The sequence below is a fragment of the Diceros bicornis genome, chromosome 32, assembly GCF_020826845.1.
Source record: "Diceros bicornis minor isolate mBicDic1 chromosome 32, mDicBic1.mat.cur, whole genome shotgun sequence".
Lineage (NCBI taxonomy): Eukaryota > Metazoa > Chordata > Mammalia > Perissodactyla > Rhinocerotidae > Diceros > Diceros bicornis.
The window spans coordinates 3952329-3977759 of record NC_080771.1 but is presented as its reverse complement, the minus strand read 5'-3'; the positions used below and the strand labels follow the sequence as shown (position 1 = coordinate 3977759).

Below are 25431 nucleotides of genomic sequence, written 5' to 3'. Positions count from 1 at the left end.
ACTAAATAAATGGAGAGATATTCCACATACACGGATAGGAAGACTCAATATTGTCAAGATGTCAGTTCTTCCTGACTTGATCTATAGATTCAATGCAATCCCAATCAAAATCCCGGCAAGTTGCTACGTGGATATTGGCAAACTAATTCTAAAGTTTATATGGAGAGGCAAAATACCCAGAATAGCCAACACAATATTGAAGGAAAACAAAACTGGAGCACTGACACTACCCAACTTCAAGACTCACTATAAAGCTACAGTAATCAAGACAGTGTGGTGCTGGCAAAAGAACAGACAAATAGATCAATGGAACAGAATAGAGAGCCCAGAAATAGACCCACATAAAAACAGTCAACTGATCTTTGACAAAGGAGCAAAGGCAATACAATGGAGCAAAGAAAGTCTTTTCAACAAATTGTGCTGGAACAACTGAACATCCGCATGTAAGAAAAATGAACTAGGACACAGACCTTACTCCTCTCACAAAAATTAACTCAAAATGGATCACAGACCTAAATGTAAAACATAAACCTATAAAATTCCAAGCAGATAACATAAGAGAAAATCTAGATGACCTTGGATATGGCAATGACTTTTTAGATACAGCACAAAAGGTACACAAATCCGTGAAAGAAGTAATTGATAAGCGGGACTTCATTAAAATTAAAAACTTCTGAAAGACAGTCAAGAGAATGAGAAGACAAGCCAGAGAGTGGGAGAAAATATTTGCAAAACATATAATCTGATAAAGGAGTGCTATCCAAAATATACAAAGAACTCTTAAAACTCAACAAAAAGAAAAGCAACCCGATTAAAAAATGAGCCAAACACTTTAACAGACACCTCACCAAAGCAGATATACAGATGGCAAATGAGCATATGAAAAGATGCTCCATATCATATGTCATCAGTGAAATGCCAACTAAAACAACAATGAGATACGACTACACACCCATTAGAATGGCCAAAATCCAGAACACTGACAACACAAGATGCGGGGGAGGATGTGGAGCAACAGGAACCCTCAGTCATTGCTGGTGGGAATGCAAAATGCTACAGCCAATTTAGAAGACACTTTGATAGCTTCTTACAAAACTAAACATACGCTTACCATTCGATCCAGCAACCATGCTCCTTGGTATTTACCCAAAGGAGGTGAAAACTTATGTCCCCACATTTGCACATGGGTGTTTTATAGTAGCTTTATTCATAACTGCCAAACCTTGGAAGCAGCCAAGATGCTCTTCAGTAGGTAAGTGGATAAAGAAATTGTGGTACCTCCAGACAATGGAATATTATTTAGTGCTAAAAATAAATGAGCTCCCAAGCAATGAAAAGACATGGAGGAATCTTAAATGCATATTAGTAAGTGAAAGGAGCCCATCTGAAAAGGCTATATAGTATACAATTCCAACCATATGACATTGTGGAAAAGGCAAAACTATGGAGACAATAAAAATTTCAGTGGTTGCCAGAGGTTGAGGGGGAGGGAGAGCTAAACAAGCAGAGGACAGAGGGTTTTTAGGGCAGTGAAAATACTCTGTATGATATGATAATGCTGGATACATGTCATTATACATTTGTCCACTGTGCAACACCAAGGGTGAATCCTACTGTAAACTATAGACTTGGGGTGATGATGATGTGTCAGTGTAGGTTCATCAGTTGCAGCAAATGTCCCACTCTGATGGGGGATGTTAATAATAGAGGAGGCTATGCACGAGTGGGGGTAGAGAGAATATGGGAACTCTCTGTATCTTCTCATTTTTCCATGAACCTGAAATTACCTTTAAAAATTGGTTATATAAAAAATATATATAGAGCCGGCCCCGTGGCTTAGCGGTTAAGTGTGCACGCTCCGCTGCTGGCGGCCCGGGTTCGGATCCCGGGCACGCACCGACTCATCGCTTCTCCGGCCATGCTGAGGCCGCGTCCCACATAGAGCAACTAGAAGAATGTGCAACTACGACATACAACTATCTACTGGGGCTTTGGGGGAAAAAAATAAATAAATAAAATTATAAAATGTATATATATATGTAATAATATGTAATGTGTAATTGCATGTGTGGGGGGTTTTATCACAGTTTTTTTTATTGTTAAAATTTTTTTTTTAATAATTGGGATAAATGAAAAAGTCCCTCGGATCTTTTCCATCCTTCTATTGAGCTTTTGAGGAAAAACATGAACACATGAATTTGCCTGGCTTTGTCAAAATTCTCCTGTTGGTGTCTAGTTGTTCTAACTTCAGAGAAAGATTCCCTTCTTCTTGTCCAAGAAAATAAAACCTAGGCATAAACTAGTGTTCTAAAATGGTGCTTCTCAAACTTTAATACATATATATGAATCACTCAGGGGTCACGTTAAAATGTAGATTCTGACTCCTTAGTTCTGGCACAGGGCGTGAGATTCTGCATTTCTCCCAAGCTCCCAGGTGCTAGCGATGCAGCCCGTCCACAGACCACACTTTGAGTAGCCAGGCTCTAGAATACACAATAAAGGAGTATCATGAATCTATCTCTGATAGATGAGGCAAGGAGATGAGAATGACTACCAAATTCTAACTTGAAAAACAAATTGGAAAATATCTGAATGACATATTCCAAAATGTTACAGAAAGTGGTGGGGTTTTAACCAATTTAGAATTTCTTCCTTATGCCTATCTGGATTTTCAAATTTATCTGTAATGAACACGTATTACTTAAGCAATAAATAAGTTTAAAACTAAGTAACTGAATTTAAAAAAATCTAAAATATACATGTATATTTTAAATAAAACTTTTATCGGACACTGACAGAACATTGGAAGTACTTCCCAGGACCAACAGAGTTTGAAAGCAACCAGCCTCGTCCTCTTTCTGTGGCCCTCATAGGGAGGCGAAGAGACAGGCCCGGGTCTCCCAGCTGGTTTTTGCAGAGCCAGGACAAAGGGACCTTAGAGATCTGGATGACACAGTACAAGCCCACAGCCACAGCACACAGTGACTTTCTGTGAAGGGAATTCGATCCTGGGCCCCCTCCCCAAAGCAGAGTTCCGAGGAGCAATGGTGGACTGTGTGCCCAAGCCTGCAGCATCATTTGTGAGCTGCCGACCGCCTGCTGCTGGCCTGGGCTCCTGGAAAATGCCCAGCCGTCTCTGAGGAGGGCATTTTATCTGGTTTATCCCACTTTATACTCCATAGCCTGGTGTTCAAGTCCTTGGCAATCTTGCCTCTGCTTCTCCTCCTCATCATACCCTCCCAGTCTGCCAGCATCCCCACCTCCGTGTCCTTGTGTGTGATTCTACTTGTTCAAACCACCCTTTCTCAGCCCTGAATAGACCCTTTCAGGGCTTGGAGACTCCCTGCAGCCTGGCCCAGCTCTCTCCTCTGTGCGCCCTCAGCCAGCTCTGGCCCTGGGCATCCTCCCCGGACACCCCACTCTCCTGCTCTCCTGTCCGTCTCCTTTGCTGCTTCCTCATCCTCCACTGACCTCGTAGACATCAAAAGTCCTCAAGGCTCCATCTTCTCTGGTCACTCTGCTCTCTCCTCCTGGGTGGTCTCATTCACTCCTGAGGTTTCAAAGTCATCTCTAGATCAAAAGTCTCTCTTCAGACATAGCCTTTCCTCTGAGTCCCAGACACATGCATCCGACTTCCTACTTAGCATCTCCTCCTGGGTCATTCACGGGCATCTCTAACCCCTCCTAAATAATTCTCACATTATCCCCCCGCACCAGCCCCACAGCCCACACGCTAGTCCGGGCCACCACTATCTCCCCGTGAACTCCACATCAACCCCTAGCTGCTCCCCCGACACTGTCTCCTAAACCCACAATTCCCTCTTCATTCAGAAGCCAAAGCACTCTTCTTAACATGCAACCTGGTCACGTGCTCGCTTCCGCTGCCTTCAGAGGCACCCCAATAAAAGCAAGCATCTCTGCCACACCTCCCGAGGCTCTGCCCAGCCCAGCCTTGTCCCCGGGCACTGTCATCCGCATTTCTCTTGCCCCAAACCTCGCCCTCTCTCTTCCTTGAATGTGCTAGACTTTCTCCTGCCATCGCACATGCTGACCCCTCTGCCTGTTCAGTGCATGCTGTCGGTGCCCCACTCAGCCCACCTGTCCCAGGGGCATCCCACCCCCAGCAGCTGTCCGTGTTGGCCGCTGAGGGCCTGCAGTCGCCCCTGCCCCCCCAGTGAATTGATCTGGACAAACCAGAGTCGCCTCTGGGGGGTGAGGGAACCACGAGGCTGACCTCACCGCCTGACCCGGGATCCCCAAGGCTGGCGCCTCTCCCCGCGCCCATGAGACTATTCTGCGGTGTGCTTCACGTTCCACGCCCCCTCACCACACCACCACCACGACGGGCTGGGGCTGAGGCCACATCCTTGCTTTGCTTCTGCCCTGTCCTCCTCCTCTCACTCCCTTTCAGGTGTCTCCTGTCGCCCCAGCAGAGTCCCGGCAACCTAGAATGTTCTGCTTCTAAGGGAACCCAACCTAGGACTCATCCTCCAGGTCAAGTGTGGTATCCTCGGGGGGCCTTGCCTGAACCCCCAGGCTGGGTCAATACAGCTCCCTGTTGTTTTCCTCCATAATGGTTAGTACAACTGTAATTAAATAATGACTTGTGCAGTTACCTGTTTAATGTGTGTCTCCCTCACCAGACTGTAACTCCACGAGGGCAGGACCATGTCTATTTCCTCCCACCGTGTTCCAGCCCCGAGCACAGTGCCTGGCACATAGTAGGCGCTCGACAAAATTGGATGGAAGGAGGAAGCCAGGGAGGTGGGGAGGGAGGGAGGGAGAGAAGGTCCTCGCATTGCCTCCTTTCTATTAGACAGAGGGCCCAGGTTTATCTTTGCCACTGCAGAGTCTGAGTCCAAATGACGTTTGGGCTTGTCAACAAAGGGCACCACGGCTTGGACTCGCTGCCCTCCCACAAACAGCTCCGAGGCCACGAGTGAGCGTGGAGGCGCCACAGGATCCCCACGTGGACAGCTGCCACCTGCTGTCTCTCTTTTGTTCACTCAGAGGCAGGCGGCTGAGGCAGCGCCACCGGTGACCGTGAGCAACCCTGGAAGCTGGCTGTCGACAGCCTGTCACAGCGCATCACCTCAGGCCACCGCATCCCCAAAGAGTGCCCACTGAACCAGCCTCAGTCCCCTCGGCACCTCTCCCAGCAGCACTAACAGGCAGGGACCAGGCGGGGACCAGGTGGGCCGGTCCATGCTGCCAAACTGGGGCACCTAGTGCAGCTGCTGGGGGCCTGGGCTCAGGAAATGCCACCTCCTCCCCTCCACCTGGGACAGAGGGCAGGGCAGGCCAGAGTATCCGGGAGAAGGACACTTCCCCTGCCCTCTTTCTGTCCCTTCACACTTGCGAAGGCCTTCCCTGTACAAGAAGCCTTCTTTTTTGTTTGTTTGCTTTTATTTGTTTTTTGCGTATGTGAGGAAGATCAGCCCTGAGCTAACATCCACGCCAATCCTCCTCCTTTTTTTTCCCTTTTTCTCTCCAAAGCCCCAGTAGATAGTTGTATGTCATAGTTGCACAACCTTCTAGTTGCTGTATGTGGGATGCGGCCTCAGCACAGCTGGACAAGTGGCGCATCGGTGCGCACCCGGGATCTGAACCCAGGCCGCCAGTAGCGGAGCGCATGCACTTAACCACTAAGCCACGGGGCTGGCCCCCCACAAGAAGCCTTCTTACTCCTCACTTTCCCAGATCCACGTGCCAACCACACAGGCTGCTCAGGGCTGGTTCTGCCCATTCCTCAGAGGAGAAAACTGAGGTTCAGACAGAGGAAGACAAAAGAAAGAGAAAGTAGCCCGCAGGCAACTGGCCTTGGGAGTTCCTTGCCCTGCCTCACTGCTGCAGGAGGGGGCGTCGAGGAACACAGCAGGGCAGGGGTGAGGGTCTCGGAAGCCCCTGATGCTCAGGGCTTTTGGTGTGTCTGGATCATGGGGTCGGCTCCCAGTAAGCCTCTTTCCTCTGTCGGCTATAAGGGGAGTCCTGTAAGGGGTCCCCGCAGGGTCACCCAGAACTGCCCCAAGCAAGGGACGCCACACTCTACTCCAGGGCCAGGAGTCCAGAATGTCAGCTGTGTCCCAGAGCTCCCTCTCTGCAGGAGCTCCAAGGCCTGAAGGCCCCGCTGTGGAGGGAGCCTGGCACACCTCAGGGTGAGGAGTCTGCTAAGGGCCGGGCCTGCCCAGGCTTCAGGCCCCCCGGGCAACAACCCTCTGCAGAGGGGCCTGGGCCTGAGAGAGCTGGGCAGAGGCCCTCTCCTGCAAATGCACACCCCGCAGCGGCCAGCCTTCTTCAGTGCCTCTCCCTCCTCCTCCCCTTCTCCTCCTCCTCCCCCTCCTCCCCCTGCTCCTCCCCCTCCTTCCCTCCTCCCCCCCACTCCTTCCCTCCTCCCCCTCCTCCCCCTCCTTCTTCCTCTCCTGCTCCTCCTCCTCATTCTCTCCAGTCACCTCCTGTCCCCAACCAAAAAGACCCTCAGGGGAGGAGGTGGGAGAGAATCTTCATCACAAAACAGTAATAATTATTCACTCATTCATCCAACAAATATTTCTGGAGGGCTTGTGCTGAGCCCGGCTCTGCGCTAGGTGGGGGGACATAGCCATGGGTGAGTCGGGTCCAGTCCCTGTCTTGGAGGAGCCAGGAGTCCAGCGGGAGAGACAGCTGATAAACACGCACACAGACTGGTAACAGATATGTAACATGATGTCAGTGGCATGAGTGCCACGAAGAGAGGCAAAGCCACACGGGGCTGAAAATTCAGGAGAAGTGCTGCTGTGGATAGCTGGTCCAGAAGCTTCTCTGAGGCAGTCACCCTGGAGACCAGGATGACATGAGGGCAGGAGCCAGGCCAGGAGCTGAGGGGAGAGTGTTCTGGGCACAGGCAAGAGCAGAGGCTGAGGCAGAAGCAGGCCTGGTGTGTCAGAAGCTAGTGAGGAGGCCAGTGGGGCCGGGCCACGGCGACGGGGGGAAGACGTGGGGCTGGGCCACGGCGACGGGGGGAAGACGTGGGGCTGGAGAGATAATGGGGGCCGCATCAGGCCCTGAAAGCCAAGGAAAGGATTTAGCTTTGAGTCGGAGTGAAATGGGGAGCCATGAGACAGTTCTGAGCACGGAGGTGACATGATCTGAATTATGTTTTTAAAGGATCACAAAATATTTAAAAATTAATATTAGCAGCTGACATTTATTGAGCACGTACGCCATACCAGGTGGTACACTCAGCGTTTTGACCACGTGATCTTCTTTCGTGCTACAACCACCAGATGAAGCAGTAGGCCTGATTCCCTTGCCCTTGTTCCAGGGCGGGAGACTGCGGTTCAGAGGGATGAAGTGATGTGCCCAAGGCCACAGAGCTGGTAAGTGCCAACCCCAGACTTGAGCCAGTCTGTCCCACTCCAGAGCTGTCGGGTTACCCTGGCCCAGGAGTTGGGAGGCCTGGGTTCCAATTCTCGCTCGCACCCACTGGCTGTGCAACATAGGCGGTTCCTGTCCAGTCTGACACTGCCACGGCTCCAACTGCTGTAAGATGGACACACTGTATCCTCCTCTGGGAGTTGCATGGCGGACACTGAGCAACGGTCCAGGCTGCTGATGGATGCACAGCAGATGTTCACCAGGTGTTACAGCAGGTATCCATTCCCAAAGCTTTGGAGGCCATGTTCTATGGATCTAGTGAAATGTATCAGCCCAGTCCACCTTGGAGAGAGAAGGCACCCATTCTGCCTCCAGGACGGAGCTACAGCAAACCAGCTGCAAGGGAAGTGACAGAGGCCTGCAGAAGGAGGGAGGTTCTGGGGAGGACTAAGCAAGGAACAGACCAGCCTCTTCCTCTTCAGCCACTGAGGACACAAGAGAGACAAGGCTCCATCTCCTTAGAGGGGCAACTAGCTGCTGCCAAGAAGCCTCCCCTCACAGCTCAGGTCAGAACCAGACTCCCACCCAGGTATTGCAAAACCTGAAGTTTGCGGTTAGAGGTGGTCCATCATGTTGAGTGGTCATCTTTTATTGGTCAGGATCTCTTTGTTCATTTAGTCTCAAAGGACGCATAAAAATCCATAAGCAGCAAATAACAACTGTTTCCTTTTTTTTTTTTAATTTTGGTAAGGAGGATTAGCCCTGAGCTAATAGCTGCAGCCAATCTTCCTCTTTTTGCTGAGAAAGATTGGCTCTGAGCTAACATCTGTGCCCATCTTCCTCTATTTCGTATGTGGGATGCTGCCACAGCATGGCTTGATGAGCAGTGCATAGGTTGGCACTCGGGATCGGAACCTGTGAACCCCAGGCTGCTGAAGGAGAGCACACGAATTTAACCACTACACCACCGAGCTGAGCCCAACTATTTCCATTTTTTAACTTAGCTTCTGATCCTTTTCAGTGCATAGACATCCATTCTCGCATGTTTATATGACTGGATGGATCCTCTTTTGGAATTTGTCTTCATCTAACACTATTCCCAACATGCAGGAAGGGACTTTGGAGATTATCTGGCTCTCTTTTCAAAGAGCAGTGTTGCCTAGTGGTTAAAATGTGGGGTTTGGAGGTAGGCAGACATGGATTCAGATTCCCAGATATGCAAGCTGTGTGACCTTGAACAAGCCACCTGACTCCTGCAGGCCTCAGTTTCCCCACCTGTGGGACAGGATAACAGTGCTCCTATCACCAGGCTAGAATAGGACAAAAGGGTGTCCCCCTAGAATGTGTGCAACACTCTAGCCAAGCACCCTGCACAGGCAATTGCTCAGTTACTGTCACTCTAGCCCTTCTTATTGAGATATGTAGCAGACTCAGAGAATTTCCCTGTTTGGGATGATATTTGTGCAAGCTATCTATTGCTATGAAACAAACTACCCTAAAACTTGGTGGTTTAAGTAAACACACCAAGTTTATTATCTCACAATTTCTGTGGGTCAGGAGTCTGAGCATAGCTTCCCTGGGTCTTCTGTTTCGGGGTCTCTCGAAGGCTGCAATCAAGGTGCGAGCCAGGGCCGAGGTCTCATCCAAACGTTCCACTGAGGAGGGATTCACTTTGAAGCTCAGGTGGTTGTTGGCGGGTTCAATGGCTCAAGGGCTGCTGGACTGACAGCCTCGGCTCTTGCAGGGTGTTGGCTGGAGGCTGCCCTCAGTTTCTTGCACGTGGGCTTCTCCAATATGGCAGCTTGCTTTGTGGAAGCATGCAAGCCAAGAAGGCGATAGAGTTGGCCAGCACGATGGAAGTCACAATCTCATGTAACTGAATCACCGAAGTGACAGCTCAGCATCTTTGCCATCTTCCATTGGTTAGAAGCAAGTCTGTAGGCCAGCCCACACTCACCGAAGGACATGAATACCAGGAGGCAGGAATCTTTAGGGGTCATTTTAGAGTCTGCCCAGCACAGCATGGTTCAGTTCAACTAGCATCTTCTGGTGCCTTTTACGTGCCAGACACTGTCCTGGAGCTGGGAAGAAAAAAAATAGATGAGTTGGGGTTTCTATCTCCCAGGAACTTTTTCTGTGAGGTGTTTTCTGCTTCATGTTCTTACTCGTTTTTCACCACTGTGAACACTTTGGGACCTATGTAGGATCCCTGTTGAGGAGAAGAGGGAAAGTAGTAACTCCATAGTGTGAATGAGTTAACCAGACCCTTTTCCTCCATCCCAAGGTAGTCAGAGGGAAGAGAGAGACATACACACAGAGGAAAGTGACCTAGCTTTGAGGGGCATTTTCAGAATAGTGGTCACCGTGCTTGGTGCTGTGGGTACCAAGGGAATGAGACTAGACTCTGCCCTGGTGGGGCACACTGGGTGATGGGGAGCAGACAGGTAAACTCACCTGGAGTGAGGCATGCCACAGTGGAGGCCAGACCCACGGGGGAGTTGGCATAGCTGTTCTTACTAAAGGAAAAAGAGCTATAACCAATGGCTGAAAAGCTGGAACCAAGCTTGGCCCTATATTTAGGGGGTGTCAGTGGCTTGATTTCAGAGCAACAGAGGTTCCTTTCCCCAACACAAGCCCTTTTCCTCCTCTCTGACTGCCACCTCTTATGTGCCAAAGAGGCTCATTACAAGGGGGTGATAGACACCAACTTTTAGCCTTCGTGAAAAAAGCAGCTCCCTTCGTTAGAAGAACTTCATCTTCCTTGGCTAAACATGGGGTCTGGTGGGGCCTGCCAATCACAGGCTCTACTCCTCTTGGCCATGGGGGTGGACTTGGTAGCCAAGCTGGATCAATCTCCCATTCCCTTGCCCATAAAACATGTGACCCAAGCCAATCCAATCAGAGCCCTTCCCTGGGATTGTTTCCTGGGTGAAGCTAACAGGGAAGAGACCCTTTTCCCAGTCAGTCAGGAAGCAGTTGCTGGTAACTGTGTTTTCAGCCATATTGGGAAGAAAAAAAAAAGACAGAGCCCAACATACACAGAGATAAGATAAAGAAAGACAGAGAGAGACCGGACGGCATCAAATCCCTGGTTCTCATCTTCCCTCAGGCAAGCTTATGCCTGCCCTTCCTGGGCATGTGAACCAACAAACACTTTTATTTACTTAAATAATTCAACTGGGTTTCTGTCACTTACCAACTGTAGGGTCCTGAACTACAAGTCTACCATTTCAAGCTAAAGCTACACTCTTCCTGGCAGAAGTGATCCGAGGTCCAAATCCTTACTAAACTATAAACGACTAACGCCAGATCCTGTCTTGAGAGCAGGCTGTGATTGTGGGTTTATCTGCAAGTACAGAGGGCATTATAAGGCTAAAAGGAGAGACAGTTAAGACATCCTTCACACATTCACAAGTAAAAAGAGCTTGTGATTCAGAAAACCTGAATTTGAATCCCAGCTCTACTGCTAACTGGCAACCTACCTCACTTCTCTGGGCATCCATTTCCTCATCTGTAAAACGGGAACAAGAACATTTCTGCACTTCCTATCTGACAAGGTTGTCATGTAGAAAAATATCAACGTTATTTTGTTTCTCTGCAGCCACCATCCCTGGATGTGCTGTATTAAACGCATCTTAATACTATATTTGGGTAAATGCCAATGAGCAGAAACGTGAAGAACTCATCTCTCCAGCCAGGTTCAGCACCTAAGGATAAGAGTGAATGAGAAGAAGGGCTCAACATAGGGTTGAGAAGTGGACGTTCTTCTACAGAGAACAGTGTTAGTCTGGACCTCCACTTGGTGTGGATCTAATAGATATATTTTCAATGTAATTTCTAAATTTTATCTTTCTTTTCATTTTTTAAAAAATTTAACATGCACGTGAAAAAAAATTTCAAACAATCGAGAGAAGCATAAAACTAAACAATCTCCTCCACCTCCAGTCCTATCCACCTGAGATAACCACTGTTAATGGTTCCTGCGTGTCCATCACAGCCTTTTTATCCGGATGTCAACATTTATTTCCATAAACGGATCTTATCATATAATCTCTGCTCCATAGTTTGTTGATGTTGTTTTAGTTACGGTCTTGGAGGAGCACATAAGTTGTGTTTTTTTTTAGATTAGAATCCTTCTGTTATCAATGTGCTGGGGTTCCTGGATCTGGCATCCAGTACAGGGTTCCATAAATATTGTTAAAGGGAAGAGAGAAGCAAGGGAAAGTGGGATGGAAGGAAGGAGTCAGGGAAGGAGGAGGGGAGGGAAAAAGAAAAGAAAAAGGAAGAAAGGAGGAGGGATGGAGAAGGAGGGAGGGAGGGAAGAGAGGGAAGAAGAGAGGGGAGAAGAGAGAAAAAGGGAGGAGAGAAGGAGGGAGTGAGGGGAGAAAGAGAAGGGGGAAAGAGAAAGAAAAAGAGAGAGGAAGAAAGAAAGAGATGAGAGGGAAGAAAGAGAGAGAAGAGAAAGAAAGAGACAGAGAGGGAAGGAGGGAGAGACAGAGAGAGACAAAGAAAGAGAAACAGAGACAGAGAGAAAGGAAAGGAGAAAGAAGGAAAGGCGGGAACAAAAACAGCGAGGGAAGGCAAGAAGAGACGCGAGAAGAGGGAAGGAGAGCGAGGAGAGGAAGGGACGGAGAGAGACGGAAAGAAAAAAGACAAGGGACATTGGGAGAGGTGGGCCCCCCCCGGCCCCGCCCCCGGCCCCGCCCCCGGCCCTGAGTCCGCCCCCGGCCCGCAGGCTGCAGCGCCACCTCCAGCCGCCAGGGGCCGCCACGCGCAGGCGGCCACACCCCGCGCGCGCGCGCGGCGGGCCCTCTCTCCCGCCCCTTGGGCGCCGGCCGCTCGCCGCCCCGCCGCCGCTCCCGGGCTCGGGCCGGCTCTCGCGCCGTCTTCTCGGGAGGGGCCTCGCGCCGCGCGGCGCGCGCCGCCCCCCTGCCTCGCGGCGCGGGGTCTCGCGGGCCCCGCTCCCGCCCTCCGCTCGCCTGGCCCGGACCGGAAGCGGCGCCGCTCGGCCTGGGCCTGGCGCGGGGGGCGGGCACCGGGGCCCGGGCGGACATGGGCAAGAAGCACAAGAAGCACAAGTCGGACAAGCGCCTCTACGAGGGTGAGCGGCGGGGGCTGCGCGCGGCCCGGGGCCACCGGGGGCGCCCGAGGCGGCCGGCGTTCGAACCCGGGGCCCGGCCGGGCGGGCCTCTGGCGGGGGGCGGGAGCCGGTGGGCGCCGGGGCGCGTTCGCGCCGCCGCTCGGCGAGGGCGGGCCTTCAGCGGGCGCTGCGCCGCGGGCCCCCTGACCCAGGCCCTCTCCTCCCGCCGCAGAGTACGCAGAGAAGCCCCTGAAGCTGGTCCTCAAAGTGGGGGGCAGCGAGGTCACCGAGCTCTCCACGGGCAGCTCGGGGCACGACTCCGGCCTCTTCGAGGACAAAAACGACCACGACAAACACAAGGACCGAAAGCGGAAGAAGAGAAAGAAGGGCGAGAAGCAGAGTCCAGGGGAAGAGAAGGGGAGAAAACGGAGACGAGCGAAGGTAAAGGCGTAGCGTCGCGTCAGCTTTGCGGGGGGCGCCGCTGTCCAGGTGTCGCGCCCCCCGCTGCCGGCCTCACTGGACTCGCTGTGTGTCCAGTGAGAGGCTGGAAATGCCGGTCAGCTCGGCCTGGTTTGGGGGAGGAGCAGACAGCGTAGAAACGTGAATCATCGCTGTTCCAGTACATCTGTTTAATTATAATTAGACAGTTGTACTTAGACATCAGGTGAGTGAGCTGCTTCAAAGAGGGCCTTTTCCAGCTGAGAAAGGTAAGAGTCACGCTCAGGAGAGCCTCTGCGTTCGAGGTTTGTCAAAAATAGTCATTTCGAAAGTGAGTGGGACTTATGGGGGTCCAAATTTTGTTCTGAAATAAATACTATAATGCCAAATATATAATGAGCAACTTTCATCTTTTAAAACAAAGTTTGAGTCTATTGAAGAGAACATTTGCTTAGAGACCTTTAAGAGATGGTATACCAATAATAAAAATAAGCATTTTCTTAACCAGTTGCAGTTAATAGAAAAAAATAAATAGCTGCTGTCTTGGTTTGCAGGCTGGGTAGAATAATAATAATAATTAATTTTCCTTCTGGGGATGATCACACACATACCTGGAATTATCCTAGACTACTTCTGCACTTCCAGTATTTAAGCTGTCACTAAGTGACTTATTAAATCAGTCATTGTACTTGGATGTCGGTTCCCATGGGTTAGTTTCATAATTTTTCCTATTTTATATGTACAACAGAAGTTTCTGTTCCATGGGATTAAACACATTGGCAAGTCACTAAATCTTAGAGATTCTCTCTTTGGAATTTCTTAAATCTATTTCTGCCCCAGTTTTTATTGCTCTTGGCTAGACTGTGACAATATATAGAACTATCTAATGTTTCTTTTTCCTAGATTATAAAAGTCATATATGCATATGGTTTTTTTCCCCAAGAAATTCAAGTATACAGAAGTGAAAAAAATGGAGGGGAAAAGGTTTTCCTCACTCCAGTCTCTCATATAGTCTCCCTCTCCAGAGGTAACCAGTTGTTTTCCTAATTTAATTTTTATTGTTAGTAAGGTGAATTCATGAACATAGTTTTAAAAAGTCCAGAGTACTACAAGACTTTTAACACAAAAGCAGTCTCCTGCTCCATCTTGGAGTTTTACTTCCCAAACTTTTTAGTTTTTTCTTTGGCTGTTTATCTCCATTTCTAAATGTCTGTTTATATTGCTGTTGACTGATTTATCAGTTTACATCTTTTACTGAGGCATTACAGGAGATGAGAATCTAAATTAGCGTTCTTATACTGCTCCATGCCCCCACTTTCCCTTCCTCCATTCTCCCATTATAGGTGCATGACAGTGGTTGGTAAAATCAATATTTAATGTTTATTTTTAATTATTGTTCACTAGAGACATACAAATACAGCTCTGATCTTGGCCAGTTGGTTAATTACTTTCATTTGTTCAGTTAGTTCTTCCCAAACTCTCAGAGATTTGTAAAACTCTAAAACCCATCTGAGTTCTGTATTTCACATGGTCAAATACTTCCTTTTTGTGTGTGTGTGTGTGAGGAAGATCAGCCCTGAGCTAACATCCACGCCAATCCTCCTCTTTTTGCTGAGGAAGACTGGCCCTGGGCTAACATCCATGCCCATCTTCCTCCACTTTATATGGGATGCTGCCACAGCGTGGCCTGACAAGCGGTGCATCGGCGCACGCCCAGGATCCGAACCCAGGCCACCAACAGCAGAGCACACGCACTTAAACCACTCCGGGGCCGGCCCCCTAAATACTTCCTTTTTTGAGATGTCCATCTTGTCGGCCTCTGTGCCCTCCTGCTCTAGTCTGGGTGAGTTGTTCTCTGGGCCTCCTGGAAGGTGCCTCTGCCTGCTTGCTGGATCCCGGGTCTTCCTCTTGATTTACTCCCTTGTTCTGGTGGAGTCTTACGCAAGGAAATGCCTAAGAAAACATTCATAGGAGGTAGATTTTTGCAAGTTCTTACGTGTTTGAAAATCTTTATTCTACCTTCATATAGTTTCCTCTTACAGATTGATGACTCGACTCAGCGTGGACTTGCAGACTGAAAATTACTTTCTCCCAACGTGTTCCCTCCGCCTCCAAAGCCCCAGTAGATAGTTGTATGTCGTAGTTGCACATCCTTCTAGTTGCTGTAAGTGGGACACGGCCTCAGCATGGCCGGAGAAGCGGTGCGTCAGTGTGCGCCCGGGATCCGAACCCGGGCCGCCAGTAGCGGAGCGCGCACACTTAACTGCTAAGCCACAGGGCTGGCCCACTCCCAACATTTTTAAAGTATTGCTTTATTGTATTCTGGCTTCTAGATTTGCTGTTGAGAAGTCTGTTACTGTTCTGATTCTTTGTCCTTTGTATGTGACCAGTATTTGCTCTCTTGAAATTTTTAGCATCTCCTTTATCTTCACTGCTTTGTTTCACCATGAATACTCATGCCTTCAGTTCTGAGATGTTTGCTTGAAGTATTTCTGTGATAATTTCCTTCTCTCCATTGTCTCCTCCCTTCCTGGAAGCCCTGCCTTTTGGATGCTGGACTCCTAGGCATCCTTTAGTTATCTGCTGAGCCTTTGTAGTCTGCTTGTATTTACATGTGCAGCACAGAAATGCTGATTAAATGCTTTGTGCCCAGACCGAGTCTGTCAGCTGATGGATTTCACTGTAGAGTCACTAAAGAGAAACTTGATCATTTTTATGGGGAACCCCCAAGTTCTGTACCGTACAGATATTTCCTCTGCGCTCTTTAGTTTCTGCAGAGAAAAATCCCTCCTGGGAGAAGGATCTTACCTGGCTGCTGGTATTTCAGGAGCCAACCAGGGGAAGGAGGCTGACAGTCTTATTACCCAGTGCTCTGCTTTCAGTCCAGCATCTCTCCACTACTGACTGCAGACTCTCTGGTTTCTGTGTCTCCAGCTTCTGAGCTTTTCCAGGTTTCTGCGCTTTGAACTTTTCTCATAGGTGTCCATCTCTGCATGCAGGAGGTATCTTGCTTTCTCTAATCTGCAGACTCCTCCACTGCCTTTCATCTCCCAAGTGTGTTGACATCTTTCATCCACTGTTGTCTCTTCTATACTCTTTGTCTTCCTGCCATCATCTCGTTTAACTGGAAGTTGAAGTAACCCCTTTTAACTACTTCTGGCTTTAGTTCTGGCAGTTACCGCCATAACACCAGCTGATATGTTCATATTTTTCATTTCTTGTTTTATTGATTATCTTTTTTTTTTTTTTTTTTGGCGAGGAAGATTAGCCCCGAGCTAACATCTGTTGCCAATCCGCCTCTTTTTGCTGAGGAAGACTGGCTCTGGGCTAACATCCATGCCCATCTGCCTCTACTTTATATGGGATGCCACCACAGCATGGCTCAATAAGCGGTACGTGGTTCAGCACCCAGCATCTGAACCTGTGAACCCCGGGCCACCGAAGCAGAGCTTGCAGTCTTAATTGCTACACCACCAGGGCAGCCCCCTCATTCTTTTTATTAACTACATCATATTTGGTTATATTGATGTACCATATTTTATTTCATATAATATTACTTTTAAACGTTACAAGTAATGCTGCATGAGCCTGCAGCATTGTACGCGTATCTTTGTACACTTTTATAAGGATATCTTCAGGATAGATTCCTGAAAGTCTCCCCCTCTGTTCCAGCCATTCTGCCCTTTCTTGGCTCTGGCTCTAAATATCATTAGCCACCATTATATTTTGATTCAGTTGCAGATTAAGATGCTTTTGCATCCACAGTCTCATTCAGACATAACACCCTGCAGGGTAGGATTGGTAGGTGAATGGTTTCCATTTTACAAAAGGTGAAGTGGGAACTCAGAGAAGTGAAGTGAATTTGCCGAAGGTCCCACTTCCCCAGGACTCAGGGTTAGGGACCCTGGGACATTTCCAGATTCTCTGGGGTGGCATTGGTTCTGTAGAGGCTGTTTGGGTCCTCCCTTTTTTCCAGGCCAGACCAGGAACAGGGAGAGGGGAGTTCTGCTGTTGTTTGGAGAGGGAGACTTCAGAAGGACACTCCTTTCTGAGCTATGTTCTGGATCTCCGGGGAGTTTTAGGAACAGTAGTTGCCTCTGGCCTCTGCAGGGAGAGTCAGCTGCATGACACCCCTGGACCTGGGAGGGGCTGAGGTATCTGTGGTTCTGAGGGACTGGTGACTCTGCTGTCAGTTCCGTGAAGGAGGGAGGGTACAAGAAAGGGATAAAGCATGCCCTTTTCTCTGTTAAAGCATCTTTCTAAAAGGCATAGATAACTTCTACTTATATTTCATTAGCCAGAACTTAATCATATGGCTGCCCTAGCTGCTGGGGGGTCTGGGAAGTGTCTTTTAGTTGGGGAAAGAGGGTGGGTGCATTGTGCCCTAACAAAAATCAGCAATCTGTTACTTAGGAAAATAAGGAGAAGATAAAGTTTTGGGGAAGCACACACCCATATAACACAGAACCCTGTAATTTTTCAAAAGTGTCTAGTGAAGTGATTGTCTTCTTTTGAGTAGGAAGGCCCTGATTATGTTAGTTTAAAATGCCCCAGTAGAGGGCTGGTTCCGTGGCTTAGCGGTTAAGTGCGCGCACTCCGCTGCTGGCAGCCCGGGTTCTGATCCCGGGCATGCACCGACGCGCTGCTTCTCCGGCCATGCTGAGGCCGCGTCCCACATACAGCAACTAGGATGTGCGACTATAACGTACAACTATCTACTGGGGCTTTGGGGAGAAAAAAAAAAGGAGGAGGATTGGCAATAGATGTTAGCTCAGGGCTGATCTTCCTCACAAAAAAAAATAAATAAAATAAAAAAATAAAATGCCCCAGTAGATAGGATCAATGGTATATCTCCCTGTAGAGCAGTGGTATTTAATACTAACCAGAACACTAAGAGTACAGCATTCCTTGGTTTTAATCAGACCATAATCTAGACACCACCCCTATGAAACTGTGTTGTGTTTTTTCTGGGTTTTTTGGGGGTTTTTTCCCTTGGATATTTGAATGCTAAGCAATTGGCAAAGAATTTGCATGCTGGCATGACTCTCATTATATAACATTGCCCTTTCCTAAAGATTCAGCCTTACATTTCAGGTCACTTATTCCCACATTATATAAAAAAAAAAATAGCTCATTAAAAAAATGCTCGTACCGTTTGACCTCATGATATAGGCACAAGAGAATAATTAGGTAAAACTAAGGTGCAGTAGGTAAGATTCTGTGTGGACCATTACATTGATAAAGTGGTGATTTATAAAAATTACAGAAGTGTTTATAAAGTCATTTTAAGTGAAATAACACACCATATATATACACACCCATTATGATTACTAAAAAAAACTGCATGTAATAGCTTTACATATAATGTTACATTAAATGTTACATATAACATTTACAAGCAACACCTGGTACTTATTAAGCACATATTAGATGCCGGGTTCTGTGCTTAGTGCTTTATGTATGTTTTCTCACTTTACTCTTTACCGTGATCCCCTGAGACTGGTATTATCATCTCTCTTTTTTTTAATTATGGTAAAATACACATAGCATAAAATTTACCATCTTAACCATTTTTAAGTGTCCAGTTCATTAGTATTAGGTATATTCACCCTGTTGTACAACAAATTTCCAGAACTTTTTCATACCCGTTAAACAACTCCCCCTTAGTCCTACCCCCAGCCCCTGGTAACCCCCATTCTGTTTTCTGTCTCTGTGAGTTTGACTACTCTAGAGACCTCATATCAGTGGAATCATATGGTATTTGTCTTTTTGTGACTGTCTTGTTTCACCTAGCATCATGTCCTCAAGATTCATCCATGTTGTGGCATGTGTTAGAATTTCCTTCCTTTTTAAGGCTGAATAATATTGCATTATATGGCTGTACCACATTTTGTTTATCCATTCATCCATCAGTAGACATTTGGTTTGCTTCTACCTTTTGCCTATTATAAATAATGCTACTGTGAACATGAGTGTACAAGTATCTCTTCGAGTCCCTGCTTTCAATTCTTTTGGATATATATCCAGAAGTAGAAATGCTGGGTCACATTATCTTCCCTCTTATAGGTGAGAAAACTTAAGGCTCAGAGAGCTGAAGTAACTTGCTTAAGGTCATACAATCAGTGCCAGAACGAGAACTCAGATCCTGCCCTTAAGAGTGCTTTAGTGTAAAAGAGTTCTTAAAATGGACACCAACCTCCCCTGCTTCACAGTACACAGAAAAATACAGTCAGTGCCTGAGACAGAATTCTGGTTCTGAGGGTCCTGAGATGCCCTGGCACTGAGGAATCACAGAAGACTGCCGAGGAAGTAGCATTTGAGCTGGTCTTTAGAATCATAATATGGTGATGTTACACTACATATTCAGTGAACATGGGGTCAGCTGTATACTCTGAGCTATTATTGTAGTACAGTAGAACTATTCTTTTTATATTGTACAATTAAACATAAAAGAATCACGTGTGTAAAGCCATGAATATTGTACTTTATGGGCTACTTAAGATATTTTCAAAGGTAATCTGACAACCCAGTTTTCATGTATATGCTGGCTTGAGAGGCTGATCCCTGAATAGAATACTAGACTACTGCATAGAGATGTGGAGGAAGGGAAGCTCGCACACCAAGTAGAGAGTTAAGAACAGGAGCATGAAGGTGGGCAAATGTGAGCGTGTGTATAGGGGACATAAAGTAGTTCTCTGTAAGCACACAATACGTGAAGGGAGTATAGGGTAAGATCTGAAAGGCAGTTGAGATGTCACAGTAGGGAGTTTGAGCTTGAATATGTGGGCTGTGAGGAGTCAAAAACTTTCTGAGTGGAAGAATGAGAACAGTTGAGCCTTAGTAATGTTTATCTGTTAACAGTATCCAGCAGATATTGAAGAGGGTGGAGACTGGGTGTAAGGAGACCTACCTAGAAGGCTTTTCATTGAAATAGCTCAGATGAGAGGTCTAAATTCCTAAATTGAAATTCAAACCTGTTCTTCTGAAAAGCATAATCCTTACCCAAACTCTGTTTTAACAGCTTAGCAAACCACCTTCAGGTTTAGATACTCAAAGAAGTTAGGCTAGTCCCATTGCTAGGAAGGTTATCAGAATAAAATGAAAGTTATTTTTTAAATTCTTTAAAATTATAAGCATTAACATAGGATATTATTATTTATAAAGCTGAGATTATGTACATCTTTTAATGAAAATTTAAAACAATAAATTTCGATAAGCACCTGTTTTATTAAAGCACTATACTAGATCCCAAGGGGATACATAACTTTTAAAAACTAACATTTGAGTGTTTACTATATGCCGGGCACTGTTCTAAGTGCTTTATGTTTATTATTTTAATCCTTACAAAGAGCTCTATGGGGTGGGTACTGTTAGTATCTCGTTTTGTTGCTGAGTTAACTGAGGCATAGAGGATGAGGTAGCTTATAACTAGAGAGGAGAAATGAATGACTACAATCATTAAGCAGAATGGAAATTCTGTCAAAGCACAATTTAGGATCTCAGGGCTGCTGTGGCTTGTCTGGGTTGGCAGAAAATCCTCCCCTCTTCTTTCCCACTCTGCTCTGCCCTCCTCACGTGGTCCTCTTCATCACAGAAGACGATCTTCCTGGACAAGGAAGTACTCTAACGGCATAAGAGCAATGTTGTTCTTCTGATAGAAGGGCTATTTATTTGTTTAGTCAACAAATATTTACCAAGTACCTATTATATATCAGACTCTGTACTAGGCTTAAATGATAAAGATAAATAAAATACAGTTCCTACCCTATAGGAGCCCGGAGTTGTGCTGGGGAATCAGACACGAAAGGATAAATAAACTTCATGGTCTGGTAGATTCTAATAGAGGTGTGAATAAATTGTTCTGGGAGTCCAGAGGAAAGTGTTTCTCACTCTGCCTCGGGGAGCTAGGGAAGAGCATCACAGAGGTGACAGCTGAATTGTGTAGCCGATGCTGTTTTCACCCTAGGGCCAAAAATGAGGTGTAGCTTCAAAGTAATAAAACTGATTTTTCAATTGAATTCTAAAAACAGCTGTTAAAGAGAAGTTCTGAAATTGTTTTGCACACTGGAAGCCTTATTTAAATAGATATAGATCCATCTCTCCCCCCTCTCCCTCCCCCCTCCCCTCCCCCTTTCTCCCCCCTCCCCCTTCCCTCTCCCCTCCCCTCCCCCCTTCTCCCCCACTCTCCCCCCTCCCTCCCTCTCTCCCCCTCTCGCCCCCCCTCCTTTCCCTCTCCCTCTCTCTCCTCCAAAAATGCTGTTCCCACCCACGTACCTCCCCCCCAGCATAGCAAAATTCTCTGTCCTTTCAGATCTCAGCTCAGATGTTATTTCTTCGTAGAAGCCTTCCCATCCTTCTCCAGTCTAATTGGATTCACCCAAGAGCTCTTCTCTCCTTGAAATCTGTTTGCTTTTTTTTTAATGAGTTGTTTAATATCTGTGTCTGTTGTTACACTGTCAGCTTCCTAAGGGTAGGGCTGTGAGTATTTTATCCGCCAGTGTGTATCCACATGTAGAACCTCATTTATTTATTGAAGGCATGAATGAATGAGTGTTCACGACATGCTAGGTACTGTGCTGAAATTTCACATACACAATCTTATTTAGTCCTCAAAACAATCTTCTGAGATATGTATTGTTGTGTCTGTTTTAAAGATGAGAAAATTAGTCCCCCCAAAATTATATAGTTTATCCTTGATCTCATAGCTAATAAGTGGCAAAGCCAGAATTTGAACGCATATTATAGACTGTGGCTGTAAACCCTTCTTCCTTGGGTACCTGACATTAAATGGCTCTGGTATTTTTGTTTAGTTTTCTATATGTAATTAGCAAAATACACTGTTAACCAGAACTGTGTTAATTTTTGGTCTTACATATCTGTGTTACTTTAGTTAAGTGACATTCACAATAGGATTCTATAGTAGATATTCTGAATCATAAAAAAGAAAGTTATAAAGTTGGAATCAGAATTTTAGGTGGAGAGAGAACTGTAGAGATCAAAGCCTCTTGTTTTATAGGTGAAACTGAGACTAAAACAGTGGAGTAACTTGTTCAAGGTCACATTCTGGTGAACTAGAAGCCAGGTCTCCTAATTCCTAGTCTGGCAATAACTTGTTACAATATCTCCATTCAATGTATGGTAATTCCCAAGTATATGTTTTTATTTATTTATTTATTTATTTTGTGAGGAAGATCAGCCCTGAGCTAACATCCGTGCTAATCCTCCTCTTTTTGCTGAGGAAGACCAGCTCTGAGCTAACATCTATTGCCAATTCTCCTCCTTTTTTTTCCCCAAAGCCCCAGTAGATAGTTGTATGTCATAGTTGCACATCCTTCTAGTTGCTGTATGTGGGAGGCGGCCTCAGCATGGCCGGAGAAGCGGTGAGTCAGTGTGTGCCCGGGATCCGAACCCAGGCCGCCAGTAGCGGAGCGTGTGCACTTAACCGCTAAGCCACGGGGCCGGCCCCCCAAGTATGTGTTTTTATATCCTTTTTCCCTTTTCAACTCTAGCCCAAAAGGCTATATTCTCTTGCTGTGCTGAATAATAAAGTGGTTACTGTAGAGCAGGCTAGCTGGGTGAGGTTACTGGGTAGGGGTGGTGTGGAGACGTGACACCTTCCTTGGTACTTTTTCAGCTTTTCTGTTGCATGACCTCATCTCACCATCTCATTGACTCTGTAGGATAAATAAAATCAGTAACTAGATCTCTGTCTTGCAGGTGATAGAGACCTGAGGAGAGTAAGTGAGGTGCCTAAGGAGGGCACAGAGTGTTAGGGGTGGAGCTGGAGCCAGAACTTGAGCCTCTAGACCATGGGTCAGCAAACCAGGGCCAGCACCACCTGATTTTGTAAATAAAGTTTTATTGGAACACGGCCACACCCACTCATTTACATATTGTCTGTGGCTGCTCTCACTGTACCATGCAAGGTTGAGTAGTTGTGACAGACCTTACGGACTGCGAAGCTTAAATATATACTTTCAGGTCATTTACAAAAGAAAGTTTGCTGCCTCCTGCTCTAGACTCCTGGCGCTATAGCCCTAGTTCTTTCCACCTCGGAGAGTGCTTATTGCCTTTCTATCTGTCTTCTCTCCACAGTTTACATTCAATAGAAAGGAATCTATGTCTTCGGGGGTCTTTTTCCTTTGAACAGATGTTCTAAACCTGCCAGCCTACAGAAGATTCATGCCAGTTTTTCTGGGCAGAAGATACAAAACTTTCCAAAGTCAAAAATTACTGCCCCACCGCCTTCATGCCTGTCCCCGGGATACTTGAACCAACGCGGACTTTTAAGGGGATACACAGGTTTGGGTAGGACCACATTGTCGTTTTGCTAAAGACCACGTACTCTCTTGCAGCATGCACTGCTTCAAGATCAGGCCAGTGTGGCCGAGTGGATGGCTGTGTGCTAGAGGGCAAGGAGCTCGAGTTCTGTCTCAGGAAAATCAAGGCCCAGAAAGGCAAATAAGTCCTCCTCCCTCCTGTCTTAGCTCATGTAATAACAGGGTTTATTGTTCTCTGGGAAAAAAAAGTACTGCTCCAGAGTATGTCATGAGGCCATAAAAAACAGGCACCAGTCGTGTTAATGGTAACTGAGATCAAGCGCACGATGAGTACAGTTTATAATGTTGTTCTCTGGAGCTTTTAAACCAGTCGTATTCTGTATGAGATGCTTTGGACCTGAGAACAGAGCATGAAGCTCTGTATCAGTGATACTCAGAGTGTGATCCCTGCACCGGCAACACCCCCGTGGCCTGGAAACTTGTTAGTGATACAGATTCGCAGGCTCTGTCCTGGACCTACTGGATCAGAACTCTGGGGACAGGGCCTAGACATTAGTGTTTTAACTAGACCTTCGGGTGGTTCTGACACGCATTGAGGCTTGAGAACCAAATGGGACCGCAGAATTTGCATTTCTATCAATGTCCAGATGATGCTGATGCTGCTGGTCTGGGGACCACACTCGGAGAGCTACTGCCCTAGATACCAGAAGTTAGGACACAGCCCAAGAAAATAGATTTTTGAGTCAATAAGATCCTGTTGAGAACCTTGATTCTCAAGAGCATAAAATAGACCTTTTTGGACAATTTTACTTCAAAATTTAATTTTAAAAAATGTAAACTACAGAGAATAATAAAACTACCACCTGGATATCAACCATCCAGCTTTAGCAAATCTCAGCATTTTGCCTTTTGCTTGTGTGTTTTGTTTTCTATTTTTAAGAAATTGGAGAACAGACACAGGTGAAGCCTTCTGTGTGCCCTTCCAGAATCTCTCCTGTCCCTCTTTCCCTGGAGAGAACCATTATCATGAGTTTGGTGTGCATCATATGCACACTTGTTTTTTGTTTGTTTGTTTTTGTTTTGTTTTTTTGTGAGAAAGATCAGCCATGAGCTAACATCTATGCCAATCCTCCTCTTTTTTGCTGAGGAACACTGACCCTGAGCTAACATCTATTGCCAATCCTCCTCCTTTTTCTCCCCAAAGCCCCAGTAGATAGTTGTTTGTCATAGTTGCACATCCTTCTAGTTGCTGTATGTGGGACGTGGCCTCAGCATGACCGGAGAAGCAGTGCGTCGGTGCGCGCCCGGGATCCGAACCTGGGCCGCCAGTAGCGGAGCGCGCGCACTTAACCGCTAAGCCACAGGGCCAGCCCCTGCACACTTGTTTTTATAATTTTACTGCTTCTGCATACATCCGTAAATAATAGACACACATTTTCAAACGTATATAACTGATTTTGTAACAGACAAGTATTCTCAACTTTTTCTCTAGAAATTATGTTTCTGAATACTATATATGTTGATACAGTGTATCTTCAGCTTATTAATCTTACCTACTATGTAAATATGCCATCATTTGTTAATCCACTTTCATTTTAGTAGGCATTGGATTGTTCCTAATTTCTTGCTGTTTCAAAGAGTGCTGCAGTAAACGTTCTTATACGTGTCTTCATGTATACGGTCATATGTCACTTAACGACTGGGGTATGTTCTGAGAAACGCGTCGTAATTTCACAGTGCGATTTTGTCTTTATGTGAACATCATAGAGTATACCTACACAAACCTAGGTGGTATAGCCTACTACACACCTGGGCTTTATGGTGCTAATCTATGGGACCACTGTCCTGTATGTGGTCCCTGGTTGACCACAAGATCGTTATGCGACACATGACTGTACTGTGTGAAAGGAAGTTTCTCTAGTGTATGTTTCCAGGAGTAGAATAGCTGAGTTAAGGCATCTTCAGCTTTGCTAGGTATTGTTAATTGTTCTCCTAATGGTTGTATCTACTTACTCACCCATCTGCAAGGTATGAGAGCCCCAATTCTCTACATTTTCATCAAAACTTGACATTTTCAGGGCCGCCCAGTAGCGTAGTGGTTAAGTGCGCGCGCTCCGTTTTGGCGGCCCGGGGGCTCGGATCCTGGGTGCGCACCGACGCACCACTTGTCAGGCCGTGCTGTGGCTGCGTCCCATATAAAGTGGAGGAAGATGGGCATGGATGTTAGCTCAGGGCCAATCTTCCCCAGCACAAAAAGAGGAGGAGTTGTATCAGATGTTA

The 25431-nt window shown here is 46.7% G+C and overlaps 1 protein-coding gene across 2 annotated transcripts in view; it reads left to right on the top strand.

Moving 5' to 3' along the window:
• Nucleotides 1–12268: 12268 nt before the first annotated feature.
• The window catches only part of BRD7 (bromodomain containing 7), a 37783-nt gene continuing 24620 nt past the window's right edge, over nucleotides 12269–25431 (top strand). The window contains exons 1-2 of one of the 2 annotated variants that reach the window (XM_058527782.1): nucleotides 12269–12454; nucleotides 12666–12874. In XM_058527782.1, the coding sequence (XP_058383765.1) occupies nucleotides 12406–12454; nucleotides 12666–12874 (258 nt within the window). In that variant the 5' untranslated portion in view covers nucleotides 12269–12405. The remainder of the gene's footprint in view (nucleotides 12455–12665; nucleotides 12875–25431) is intronic. The other variant, XM_058527783.1, reaches the window with a different exon arrangement.